This window comes from Crocodylus porosus, unplaced genomic scaffold (assembly GCF_001723895.1).
Source record: "Crocodylus porosus isolate Cpor-Errol unplaced genomic scaffold, CroPor_comp1, whole genome shotgun sequence".
Classification (NCBI taxonomy): domain Eukaryota; kingdom Metazoa; phylum Chordata; order Crocodylia; family Crocodylidae; genus Crocodylus; species Crocodylus porosus.
This window is the reverse complement of record NW_017728943.1, coordinates 126,198,096-126,212,350: the sequence shown is the minus strand read 5'-3', so window position 1 is coordinate 126,212,350 and position 14,255 is coordinate 126,198,096. Positions and strand designations below refer to the sequence as shown.

General features: G+C 39.9%; 1 protein-coding gene across 4 annotated transcripts in view; it reads left to right on the top strand.

Moving 5' to 3' along the window:
• The window catches only part of ADGRG6 (adhesion G protein-coupled receptor G6), a 157,672-nt gene extending 143,887 nt beyond the window's left edge, over positions 1–13,785 (top strand). For 3 of the 4 annotated variants that reach the window (XM_019550157.1, XM_019550158.1, XM_019550156.1), the window contains 3 exons: positions 2,633–2,734; positions 5,655–5,807; positions 13,260–13,785. In XM_019550157.1, coding sequence (XP_019405702.1) covers positions 2,633–2,734; positions 5,655–5,807; positions 13,260–13,438 — 434 coding nt within the window. In that variant the 3' untranslated portion in view covers positions 13,439–13,785. Of the gene's footprint in view, positions 1–2,632; positions 2,735–5,654; positions 5,808–10,515; positions 10,563–13,259 lie in introns of all 4 variants that reach the window. The other variant, XM_019550159.1, reaches the window with a different exon arrangement.
• Positions 13,786–14,255: the final 470 nt, after the last annotated feature.

The window sequence follows — 14,255 nt, the reverse complement described above, 5'->3', positions numbered from 1 at the left end:
TCCCTTAGAATGTTATCCTGGGCCAGTCCCTCAAGGATGGCCTCCTTAATAAACTTTTCTAAGATTTTCCCCAGGATAGAAGTCACGCTAATGGGCCTGTAGTTAGCCAGATCCACTCTCCTCCCTTTCTTGAAAATCGGCACCACATTGGCCTTCTTCCAGTCTTCGGGCACTACTTGTATTGAATACACATGAAAACAACAATATTGTCAAAAAATTAACCAAAACCCACAGTCACCATTACAAATACCTAATGAGTGAACACGGGGAAAAAACTGAAAATCAATTATTAGCTTGCTATGAGATATAGTATCTCAGTGCCAGAAAGATTTGCTGAAGCTGAGGAACAGTAACAAAATCACGGAGGCTGGAGACCACCAGGAAGTAATGAGGTAAAACCGACTAAAGGAAAATTTGGGAGTTGTATTAGGAAATATTTAGAGCAGCAAACTCTAGTCTTCCCACAGGAATAAGGTTAAGCCCCGTTGTTGGAATAATTTATAAGAACAGTGAGCAATACTGTAGTATTCACTGGAAAGCACTTCCTGCTTTGGCAGGCTGATGGATTAGGGACATCCTTTAACTCTAATGGCCTTTGGATCAGACCCTTGATAAATAAGTCTTTCCCACCTCTGATTTCTATGAAACTGTATTGGTCATAAGTTATATCTCTAGACTCATTTATGCCTTGGCATCTGGTGGATGGTAGTAACTACTGGTATTACTGTTTTTCATCTTTTCATCTGCATAGGAAATGATCTTCTGGACAGTTTTCTCTCTTTGATACTCAGAGTAAAACACTAGAAACATCCCTTTTTTTGGCTACTAATTTTACATATGCCTGCACAAGCCAAATACTTTGTAAGTGAGAGCTGAGCTAGAGCCACCCCTGGGGTCTGAATTTGGCTTTCAGAGACAAGTTGTGTCATTGACACACACTGTTAACTTCATGAATGATTAAATACAGAAAATTATATCTTAAGGACTAAGCCCAAACATGGCAAAGGGATTGCATCCATTTTTCTTACCATACATTCATGTATTTTCCTTGTTTACCTTTGCATAGTGTTCCTAATTTTCACAATAATTTAATTCTGCATTAAGTTTTGTAATTAGGATTGCAACAGTGAAAAAGTGAAGGGGCACAGTAAGACTTAGACTGAGGCTTTAAAGCATATATTTAAGCATGTGAGAATGTGGACTTCTAACATACTTAAAGTAAAGCATATACATTAGTGCTTCGCTGCATCATGGCCCAAGTGCAAATTCAGTCTTTCTGAATATATAAAGTATATCTGACAAGTGGCTAATGTATGTGAAAAAGAGGTTAATAGTTTTTTTCCCTTTCTAGATTATATTCTCTCATTCTTTTTATCAACCATCAATTCATTTGCAAATAAGGTTATTCATTATTCAACTATCTTTACCACAAGGAACCAGACTGGATCCACCCTGACTTCATTGCCTCCAGTATGGGCACTGTTTTAAGGTTATAGAAACTCAGGTTCATGACCAGTGTGCATGCAAAGGTGCTTCATTACCCAGCGTTTCAGTGGATACAGAACAGATTATTTTATGGATGGGAAAAATGCTTTCCAAATTACACATTGTTCTTTTGTTCTTCTATCCAAAAGTCTGTGGGCATTAGCCCATAGTGTTACTCATGATGAGGATAAAGGAATAATCTCAAGGTTCCCCAGTTAAGTGTTTTGGCCTGCAATAAAACACACTTAAATCACTTCGCAGATGTAATTATATATGGATCTGGCAGTAGCAATTGCCTCAGGTGTTCAGCATTGTGTTGGCAGTGTCTCAGTAAATGAGAATGAAGCAGGGACCAGCCAAGCCAAAGAGAAATGGAAGATTCCACAACTAATACCTGCCTATGAAGAGCCAAGAAACTACTTCTAGTATCAAAATTAGCACTGAAGTATCTTTGGGGAATTATTGCAGTTATGCCATCAACCTGAGCTGATCAATGTTTAGCAATCCTAGAAACTCAAGGCATTCTTAAATATGAAGGCCGTAAATAGGCATGCAAAAAAATCATGGTTGCTACAGAACACGCATGTGTTTGTGGACACCTTTACTGCACCAGTATGAGCAAACCAGGTAATTACTTTTAGAAAACAGTAGTTGTGTGCCCATGTTGTAGTCTGCAAATATATTTTCTCCAGGTTTAGGCTTATTTTCAGGAAATGCATATGAACATACAGGTGCTGTTTTTTGTGTACTTTTTTGGTACAAAGACCTCCAGCCTCCAGGTTTTAATAATATTAGCTCTGTAAGTCTGGTACCTGAAGAGTTAAACAGACTAAAAACTCCCTAATAGGAAAATATATCCCAGTACTTTGTTTCCGGTCTTGATTTTGAACTTTTCAATGGTTCTTTCAATTCAAAGCAAGTTCTGAGGATATAAGAATTAGAGGACAAGTAAGCTTTCATTGGCTTGACCATCTTTTACATTACACACCTCAGTGGTTCTGGTTGATTCCAGTAGGAACCAGGGGATACTGGTTTTCTTAATATGTTTCTGAAAAAATAGACATTTTTCTCCCTTAAATACAATACTTCTTAATATTTTTTAAACCTTTTTAAACTCTTTGCCAATCATTTTTTGCATTGCTTGCAGGTTTATTTATATTTATATTCCACTGTGCTATGAAAGAAAATGTGCAGAAACAATGGAGGAGACATCTCTGCTGTGGCAGATTCCGGCTGGCAGACAACTCAGGTAAAAACAGGCTCCATTCCTTAGACCCAGGAGTAAGCTGAAAAAGGCCGATGGGCAGTGTACATAGCTACACAGTTCAGGCCACAGATGTGGAAAGAGCAAGGAATATGATGATTAATAGTGTATTGTTTCAATAACAGCAGTTGCTGGGGGGGTCTTTAGATAAAACTTAATAAAAAAGTCTTGAGATCTTGCTTTAAGTTTGCCAGCTGGTAAGTTTTGTAATACTATAATCATGTTTATTGAAATCCCTTTAGTTTTCCTACAACAAGTCTTTCAGTATTTTAAAATGGGTAAAATACTTAGCTAGTATAAACTGGCTTCGCCTTATTGATTATGGCAGTTTTATACCAGGTACTGATCTCACCCCCAAGTAATATGAATATTTGACTTAGCATCACTGCCTTGAGAATATTTGGTCACTTAGGTTTTAAGTGACTGCCATAGGCAGTTTAGCTTCTGACATTTTTTTCCTAATGACTTTAATGCCTGCATATAAATTACCACTGTAAATTGTGATCCACCTTACTGTGTCAATTTATAATGAGAAAACATATCATACCGTGAACAGGTTAACACAAGGTGCATCTACACATGCATTTGATCTGAGATCAGTGTACTTGCAAGTAAATTACCTGAGAGTAAATGCTCCTGAGAAGGAATCTACACGTGCAGGGATGTGGCAGCAGATTTGCTGCTCTCAGCAGCAAACCGATGCAACTTCCTGTGGCCGTGCAATGAGTCATTTTGAAAAGCCAGTCCTGCTCTGCGCTCCATGGCCAGCCATTTCCCTGGCCAGAAGCAGCATGCACAGCACAGGGGTATCACGCAACAGCTCTCTCCTCACGACCTCTGCCTATACATACCATGGCTGATCTAGCCCCTGCTCCTGGCAGCAATGACCAGCACCCCAGGCTCCTGCTGGCCATCATGCTGGCCCTGCTGTCCTACTGTGCTGACCACCAGCTGGCCTGTGGCTCTTTGGGCCCTCCTGGATTCCTCACATACAGCAACAGTACTGCAGTTCACTGTCCCAGAGCTGCTGCCATGCAGCTAGCTGCCCCCTGGACCCCATCCAGATGGCCAGACCCCAGCAGGGGCTCCAATGACAGGCTGCTGGATGCCACCAGCAGGGCTGCCCTCACCCTCCTGGACCTCCAGCCCCGCTGCCTCTGGGCCCAGGGCAGCCACACAGCAAGGCAATGCCCCACAGCACCTGCAGGTTCCAGGCAGGCTTCTGGGGGTGGGCTGCAGGCAGCTGGAGCTGGCCCCAGTGCCCAGGAGCTTCCTGCAGTTGGGCCTGGGTTCTGACAGACCTATCAGGAGCCTGGAGTAACCTGCAGGCCTGGACAGCATGGGTCTGGCAGTCATGCAGTACTGTGGTGCCAGGCAGAGGCACCAGGGTGCAGGCAGGCTGGTATGGTTAGCCTGCCCTGAGGGACACAGGGGCCTGGAGTGCCTTCAGACTAGCTGCATGTGCCCCAGGACTCAAAATGCCTGCAGGCTTTTAAGGTCCTGAGGCTGGGGCAGGTATAGAGTTGGCCCAGCCCTGGGTGCAGGAGATCCCCCTAGTGGCAGGGATGATGGGGAGCAAATTTGCTCCTGGTTGGCATCTACATGTACATTACTGCACAGTAACTACTCTTAATTAAATTTGCTACTTGCATTTGCAGGCAGCAAAGTTACTTACGAGTAGCATTATTTACTGCATAGTAAGTGTGCATACATGTAGATACACACACCTACTGCACAGTAAACTACACTACTACACAGTAAATCATTTTGTGTAGATGCAGCCACAGACTAGGAAAGAAGCATTCGTTCTGATCAGACATCTAGATTATTTCATGCATTCAGTCTGCAGTGTTCATGCTCTAACTCATGAACTGGAAAATGAAGATGGATGGCATTATTTCCAGGTTCTTATACTTCTTTTGATGATGGAAAAGAAGTTTGAAGGTTTTGAGGATATTCGTGCTGTTACTTTGTGTGGCATCATTACTTATCACGTACAGGTGTGGTTAAAAGCACCTTTCTGCTTTTCCAACCCTATTTTTACCATGGTTGAAGGACCTGGTCCTGATAGCATAGATCTCCCAGTAGAAGACATAAAATTATTGAGAGATGAGGGTCTATCACAGTATATGTTTATAAACATATGTGCACTGTTGCACTGTTGTGTTGTAGTCATAAAAAAACAAGGGCATGATTGTAAGTGGAGTTTGTAAGCTAAGAAATGCAGATCAGGACCTTGAACTAACCAGATAAACTAGAATAACTCAGGAGTCCTGCATTTATTTGTTGTACCCACCTGATGTCTCTCACAAATTGTAAGTCCTGTACAGTAGGATACATCTCATTTTTTGCATGTACAGTCAATGCTTACAATAACATGGTCTCAAATCCTGATTATAGACCATTGGTGTAACCACTATATAAATATATACAATATTATTTTTATTACCATTTGGAACCAGTTTTAACTTTACCTATAAAGAACTGAGGACAGATTTGCACCTACCCTGAGTCTACCCAAATCTACTCAATATGAGCACAATATCAGGTTGTTAACCCAAGCTCACTTCACCAGATGGTGATGAAGTGAGCTTGAGCTCACAAAAGCTCATGCTATACATCGCTGGTTTTGCTAATCTATAAGGTGCAAATCTAAGATAGCTAACCACCTCTCTCAACACCTCTCTGACCTGTAAAACAGAGATAGCAACTATGGATACAGCATTCTTAAATATAAATAGTTCTCTTATTTCTAAAGCAAATCCATGACAGAAGAAACAAAGCAGGCAACTGTTTTAAGTAACATAAAAAGTGCATCTGATGCTTGAAATTTAAATAGCTGATAAAAATAGGAGCTTGGTTCCAACTGAAATGACTTGTTTAAAAACTGTCTATTCATTTTCAGACTGGAGCAAGACAGCAACAAATATTATAAAGAAAAGTTCGGACAATCTAGGGAAATCCTTATCCTCTAGTTCTATTGCCTCCAACTCAACTTACTTGACATCCAAATCTAAATCCACCTCGAACACATACTTCAAAAGAAACAGCCATACAGGTGAGTTATTTCTGATATGTCTCAAAGTTCCTATTCAGATGTGGTGCTTCAAATAATGAACATTTATTTTTGCCATCCTAGGTAAGCCAGTGGCTTCCACATGAAAGTAATACATAAAGATGTTACTTATCTGAGGTGAACTGAGCATTTTAAATTTGTGTTGTTGTTTACCATAACTACATTCATTTACTAAGGACTTTTTATCCATTCCTTGTATAGTGTCCAGTCAAACTGAATCATGCTTCTCTCCGTATAGGGTGTCCAGTCAACTGAATCTGCTTCTTCAGAAGCAACTAAGTATTCCCATAAAGAGTATAGGGTTCCCTAACCTGGACAGATCAGATCACTGATCTGAACTTCAACCCCTAGATTTTAGATGTTGGGATGCCTAAGTTGGGGTGCCTCTGATACCAGACTGGTCCTGGCTTGCACAAACTGAAGCACAAAGAAGTGAGAGATTTCCCAGATGACACAGGGTATTTCTACACATGCTGTTAATTCTATAAAGGCTTACTGCCCATGTCTATATGAGCTACTTGCTGCACAGTAGCACATTAATACTGTGCAGTAGCTTGTTAGTACTGTGCAGTAGTGTCACATTGCATGAACTGTGAAGCAACACTTCTGTGCAGTAGTTAGGAGCTACTATGTAGTTAGCATCACCCAGAAGCCATGCAGGAGCACTACTGCTTAGTAACGCCAATTACTGTGAAGTCATTTAGTACTTGGTTATGCAAGGGGGGAGCCAGGAGCTGAGCAGTGCCAGGACACTGGCAGGGCAGAGAGCTATCCTGTGCCAGTGTTGCCTGGCTCCCAGATCCTGGAGGGGACCAGGAGCGCTAGGACCAGGGGAGTTCCCCATCTCCTGTGGCCCACTGGTGCTGCAGCTGACTGGGAGCAAACTTGCTCCTGGTCATTGTTTCCAGATGTGCTACTGTGCATTATCTACTGCACAGTTAGTTTACTATCTGTATTTACCAGTATTACCTAACTGCATAGTAGACTCATTTACAGCACAATAAGTGATGTGCGCATGTAGATGGTCATGCTTTACTGAACAGTCAATTAGTCTACTGCTCAGTAAAGTGTCTCATGTAGACACACCCACAAGTAGCTAATGGCAGAGTTTCTAATAAAAACAAAGACTTCCTAGCCTGTCCCCAGGTCCACCTGTCACCTACTAAGCTATAACATATTTAGTGATAATGAGACAAATGAAAGCTATTGCATATTAATACTGATTTCCCAAAATATACACAATTATTTTTCCCTTTTACAGAGCATACATTTATTCCACAGCTAATCAGATATAAATTGTGCAATGATAAATACATTCTGTATTCCATTCATCCGACATAAAAATATGTTTATTTTTAGAATATTTGAATGATATGAGAACATTTTAACAGTACTAGTGGTTTGAAAACTGTTATACTTCAGACCACCATAAAGTAGGATCATAAACTGTGGATAACTGGCAGAAATACACAGCAGGGTAATGGCCATTTGGGAGTGTAATTTGAAATAGGATTCTACCCAAAATGCTGTCCCACTTTTGCAAGACAGGTTTCTTTTCTGATACTCAGTCTTCAATTTTGGTTACTGTGATGTGGCATAGTTCTAGGATTTACCTTCATATTTTTAAACTGTGTTAGCACATGCTTCACTCAAGTGGAATATAATTTTGTGGCTGAATCCCAGTGTTACAAATAGATGTTGCCCCATTTAATTAAATCTAAACAATTAAGCAACTTTCAGGGCCTTCCAGAATTGTTTCCATTAGGAGGAAAAATTGATTATATGACTCATGTGTTTCCTTGGTGTAAACTTCATTTACAAAGACCCTATAAAATCCTCTCTACTTAAACACAGTGGAATCAAGCAACAATAGGCAATTTCCCTGCTCAGGAATTCTTCAGTGTGCCACTCCAAGAAGTTCTGTGGCCACAAACTTATTCTTAGGGTCCAATTCATAACTGTTTCTCCAGGCCTTCAGTGTCCTTATCCTCATGTGGACAACCAGACTCCTCGCACTTCAATTTTAGCTATGACATCTTGCCTTCAATTAGCTTTGATAATGCCATGAGCCTGGGACAATGCTATGAGCTGACTTTTGTTTCCAAGTATCTTTACTATGGAAAAGGAGGTTCCAGAATAACCATCAAGCTTCATAGCTTGTGATTTATTTCAGTAAGTTTACTGTTATTGTAGTGTTAATTCAGTAGACTGTTCACATGGTCTCTGAAGATCATGTTATAAAGTTGCCAAATTTTACATGTGAGACACTCATGTACACCTCTCTCTGATTGATCCATAACATAGTCTCGATTCAGTACGCCATACTGTTGCTTCACAAGTCCTGCTCAGGCTAAGGAAGCTGAGCGGTGAGTGCCCAGTACAGCAATTTTACACAAGTATTTTTGCTTTGTTACTTGTGCTTAAAGATAAAAGCATACTCAAAGTTAAACACTTTTAAATATTTCAGTGAATTAAGCTCTTTGTGTAGAGCCCACAGTCCAAACCAAACATTTTCACTCCCCTGAATATGTTTGCAGTGCAATCTTAAAAATAAAACAAATAAAATGTACTAAAAAGAGGGGAAAGTGTTCCCAATAATCAAATTCAGGTAGAAAGAATAAGAAGAAAAATGTGAAACCAAAAACAAACAAAACTTCATATCCCTAAACCATGTCAAAAACGATTCTCTTGTTAAACCAGGAAGTTGAATAAATTTTTTCAGCTTAAAGCTTAATTCTTAGAGCCTTAGCTGCAGATCAGGATTCAAGTTTATACTGTTTGCTTAACTCTCCTTATTAATAATTGGAGCTCTTTATAATTGGGAAGATGAACAGTTCTGACATAAGGGTCTAGCCCAAAGAAAGGAAAAAATAAAGATGTTATTATTCAAGCAAGTTTATTATTCCCAAGTGCCAAATCACAATTTAAAACTAGTATATAAACTACCACTGAAGAAATTAATAATGTCTAATATACTTTGCCAGTTGAATCAGGGCTGTAACACTTGATAGTAGAAATTCAAGCTAAAGTAGAATCACAGCACTGCAAATTTGCTACTGTTACCATTTGAAGGGGCCAGCTGTGAAAGAAGTGTGGCCAGAAACCCAAGGGATGAGATAATAACACTGCATATTTTAGGGCAGTTCCACTGGAAATTGGGAGAGCTGTAACTTAAAACTACCCATCTCTTAATTGAAACTCTATGTCTAGACAGGTGCTCCAGGGTGGGAGGAAGAGGCATTTTAATTAGAGCAGCTCCTGGACAGCCACTCTAATTAAAATGCCTCAGTGTCACACATATTCAGCATCCTGCATTTCAAAATGGATACAGGGGTGCTGTGTTTTAACTAAAGAATGTTTGACAAGTTTTAGCTAAAGGGCCCTGCCACCATTTTGTAACTTGGGATGCTGAATACACATGACGCTGCAACACACTGGAGCATTCTAATTAGAACACTTCAGCAGACTCATTTAATCATGTATCCACGCACCCCTAGAGCAGAGTGGAAGTTCTATGAGTTTAAGGTATTTCCTAAAATGAATCCTAGCTGGTGATATAATCAGGGAACTTCAAAGTATTCTATGCCTTTTTTTATTTTTCAGTGCTATTGTTTGCTTGTTTTCTTTTAATTTCATGTGCCTTTTTAAAATATATATTCTATTATGCTTTCTTTTCAGTAGCAACAATCAAAAGTGATTATGGGTAGATATAGTTTTTCAATATCTATTTTCTCCTTGAAACCAACTTTTATGGCACTAAGTTGGCACTTATTAACAAGTTAGCTTTGATCTATTTCAGTGGTTGTCAACCAGGGGTACGCATACACGTAGGGGTACTTAAAAAAGTTGTAGGGTTTACGGTGGGGGGGAGGCTCCTGTTAATGTGCACACCCCGGTGGAGGCCTGGGGGGCACATACCACCCATATATGTGTGGGGTGGAAGCAGCTGCTTCTGCATGTTGGGCTTTGCGTGTCGCTGCAACTGCCCTGCGTGTGGCGGTGCAGTGCCACATGCCTGCCACCACTGGGCTTTGGCACACCCCCCGCCCTCCCCGCAGCAGGACACACGTGGCATCACTCTGTTCCCAGGGCAGCTACAGAGGCACGCAAAGCCCAGAATGCATCAGCAGCCACCTCCAACCCACACACAGATGGGAGGCATGTGCCTCCCAGGCCTCTGCCGGGGTGCACACAACAGCGGGAGCCCCCCAGCCTCCTGGACAAGCCATCTGATTGTCCCACACCCAGGCCCAGCTGGGGCCCCATCCATCCCAATCCCTTCCCCTATCTGTGCCCCACACCCTCCCTCACCACAGGGGGCCTCAGTCTTCCCCAACCCCATGGCCTTTTCCCTTCCCCTACAGACTTACCTGCTGGGGGGGTGAGGGGCATGCACACATGCTTAGCTCCCCCAAATAATTTTAATATAAAGGGGTACATGAGCTGAAACTTCGGGACAGAAGAGGTACACTTGTTAAAAAAGGTTGAAAACCCCTGACATATTTGATTCAAGGTCCACTGTCCACCATGGCTATCCTGCTGAGTTTGATATCTTAAGTAACCTACGTGTCCTTGTGTGTGTGTGTGTGTGTGTGTGTGTGTGTGTAATAGATGCATGTCTTGGTAGCTGATGTTAATATAGTTGTTGCTTTCTAGAATTGACCCAGACATTCATGTGTTTATGGTATAGATAATGTCTTCTAAGAGCACTTCCTCATCAGAGGTGGAGCACTCCAGGTAAAGAGCATTGCTTCTGTTGGATGCATGATCTGCACAGGGTGGAGGGGTACCACTTGCATGAAGTCCTACTTGGCACAAAGGATTATTGCTAATCAGAAACACTGCTTGTTTTTCACTATACACATCTTGGTCATCAATGCTGCCTTGCTGTGATTCAGGGGGCAAGTGTTCTTCAGACTCTTGACTGTCTGTGCTCTGCCTGGGGCATGAGGTGTTTGAAAGTTATCTCTTCTAGAAAAATGCACCATGCCACAGCCTTAATGCTTACCCCATTTTTGGGAGCTGTAAGATGCTGTTTCTCAGTACAGTCTGTGACCCTGGCAGAATGTAGTCTCCTAGCCATTGGTTTTAAATATATTTCAATTAAAGATAAATTCCATCTGTATGATGGACAATGTTTTTCCAATACCCCTGGAAACCTTGTTGTAAGGTTCACAAGGTAAATGTTTGATAACATGCACAAAACAAATCATTCTTGTGAATTTTCAGAGTCTTCTGGCACATCTGTGACATGGGACTGGCCATAACTGGTCACTTTCAGGACTGAAATACCTTTTACACTGCTGTTGCAAACAAGGGGTAAAATCCTGGTTGCACTAGGATCAGCTGCAAAATTCCCATTAATTTCAACATGACCAAGATTTCATCCATGAGATGTAGTCCAAAGTTCACTGAACTCAAGAAAAAGAGTCCTATATACCATGGGAACATGGTAGAAAAACATTTGTTTGGGAAATTTGACTTGTTAATGGAGCCTCATTTAATCTAAGTGTAGTGATTTGAGGACTGTGGAAACAACCTTCCCTAAGAAACAAGACTCCATTTTAAAATTTTAAATAAAATAAATAGAAACATTCCAAATTCTAAAACCATTGGCTAGAAAGTAAAACAACTGAGAGACTGTGCAGTATCCAGCAGTTTGCAGAAGAGTGCAGAATTATTTGCTGTAATTCATTGGACATTTGCACCTGCTTTTCAAGAAATATTATTCTGATATGCCTGAGCCTGGCTCTTTTTTCCATGACTGAAGCTGTTGATTTTCCTCTCTCTAATCCATTTCTCTTTATGTGAAATGACAGCAGAATTTCATATAGCAAATTTTTATGAGCACTATGACCTGGTATCATGAAACATTTTTTTTTTAAATTGCATTTCCATTTTGTTTTCTTTGGTAATCAATATATGTCTCCTAGAAATAATTTTATAGCAAATACACCATTTAAAATGATAAAATATACTAGGCTTAAGAATAATAAATACACTTTGCAAAGTAAATATTTGAAAGTTGTTACACACTTTCACTTAAAGATGTATCAAACAGATGGCTCAGGGTGCTTTCCTTCATTAAACTATTCATCTTGCTATCTCACTTTTTGTTGGGTCCCATCCAATTTGTGTTAAAAGAATGACTTCTGGTCTTATTCATGAGAATGGAAGAGAAAAGGGAATTCATCAAAACAATGTATTTGGAGAAAAAGGGAAAAGATGATTGCTCACTACATGAGCTCTCCCTACTGGCCAAACTCAGAACAGTGATTCTGTTTGCCTTCAAAGTGGGTATTTCCTTTTTCTATCTGAAAAAGAGTTTTCAACTGAAGACTATATGAAGCAAGTTTAGTTGGATAAAGATGACTGTTTGTGAAGAAATTTAGGAGTCTCTTGCAGCCAGTTTAAGTGGGTGAAAGTAGAAAAAGAAAATCCACCTAGCAAAAGCAAAATATTTTTTCCTTATATCTAAGTAGTAAGTTTAGCTGGCTCCCTCATGTAAAATGGAGATAAAAGACTAGCTAGAACTTCATGCTATCTCTTCTTTGACTGCCCTGGCAAGCCAGGTAAGGATCTCATGACAGTAACATGCAATCTGGTCATCAGAAGCATTTTTACCAACATCATCAGGAACTTCAGGAGTTCTGAACTTTAGAAACCTGAAGAAGAAATTAAGACAAAGATATTTTATTTCCTTTTTTTCCCTCTATATTTCATACTTGGCTTAGAGCACATGAAATATGAACATGTTTTCCTCCTCCTTTTAGTACTGCACACTAGTCCAGTGTTTCCTTAGTTTGTATTCTTCACATGCTGGTAAGTCACATGGGTCCAAATATAAGGGCACTTTTAAAACCTGCTCTTTGAGTTTTACTTGTAAATTATATTTTCCTACATTCAATTATTAATTTTGTTATTATTTAATAACTTTTAAATTTCTATTATTCACCCTATTACATTTTTTTCGCCAGCATTTTCCTACTGTTTTATAATTTGACTCTTTCATTTCCCAAATGTTTGCAAAATAATATTCAAATCATCCCTTCTATTATAATTCGGTAATGCTGATGCCAATTCTAAAGCATGAGTGGCTAAACTGATGTAGCACGGCACAATAAGATTCAGTGTCATAATATGGAAGAATATAGAATGTGAGAGAGGCAGGAGGATTTGGAAAAGGATTGGAGAGATGTGCCAAATTTCTGTGGGTTAGAACATGTGAATTTGGTGTATAGCATATATAATTGAAAAGCACATAGAAGGGTAATAACAAGCAATTGAATGGCTTTCATGAAAAAAAACATCAGGGTAATTGAACTAAAAGGTGAATTACATCAATGCACAGATGGGAATTGCCAGCAGGTGCCCAATCTGCTAAATAACAAGCCTTTTTGAAAAGCATTAATTTCCTTTCTTTTCCCTCCCTAGATAATATTTTCATTGAGAGGCCCTCATCAAAATTTTCCCCAATGGATGGAGAACAGACATCAATCATCCCTGTCCATCAGGTTATTGACAAGGTCAAGGGGTACTGCAATGCTCACTCTGACAATTTCTATAAAAACATTATCATGTCAGATACCTTCAGCCACAGCACGAAGTTCTAACTGGTTTCTGAACTTCTGAACCAAAAAAAGAGGAAAAAAGGAGCCTGGAGATTCATAACAATGGAGGAATTGGAGACTGAGCAAGAAGATGTAGTTATTTTTCTTACTTACACTGCCATTCTGTTAAGCAATTCCATACAAGAAGACTTCGCCCATTAAGACTTAGTTGTCTTTGCTGATATGGTTTCAGCACTGACCATTTTCCAGCATGAAATAAAAACTGTTTTCCAATCTGTGCCAGCCAACATGACAGCAGGTTTTACCAGGACAGCAGATTTTAAGTGTGATCCTATACAAAGCAAGAATTCTTCCCCATCCCCCTCCACACCCTTTTCTATGTATGTGTATGTGTGGGTGTGTGTATGTGTGTGTATGTATATATGTATGTATGTATATACACACACAGATAGATAGATAGATCGATCACACTTGAATATATATACACAAGACTAAAGAAGAGTTACAAATCCAACTCCAAGTAATTTAGACTGAATTGAAGCAAGACTTGAGTCCTTTGGAAGGAAGAGAAGAAGTCATCTGGAAACATACAGGCTCTTCTGTGCAGCTTTCTTAATTGATGATCTCTTCTCTATGAATAGCATGGATTTTTCCTCACTGTATTTCTTAAACTCTTGCTGCTTGGCTATCCGCTCCTGCAGTGTCTTTTCACAGATGAAGAAAACCCTAACTCAAGTCTCAAAGAGTTACTCTTACCAAATGAATAAACCTCCAGACCTAATAATACAAAGGAAACATTATTCAAATTTGCATATAAATACTAATCTGAAAACTCTGGACCTTCTGTATTGAATCCTTC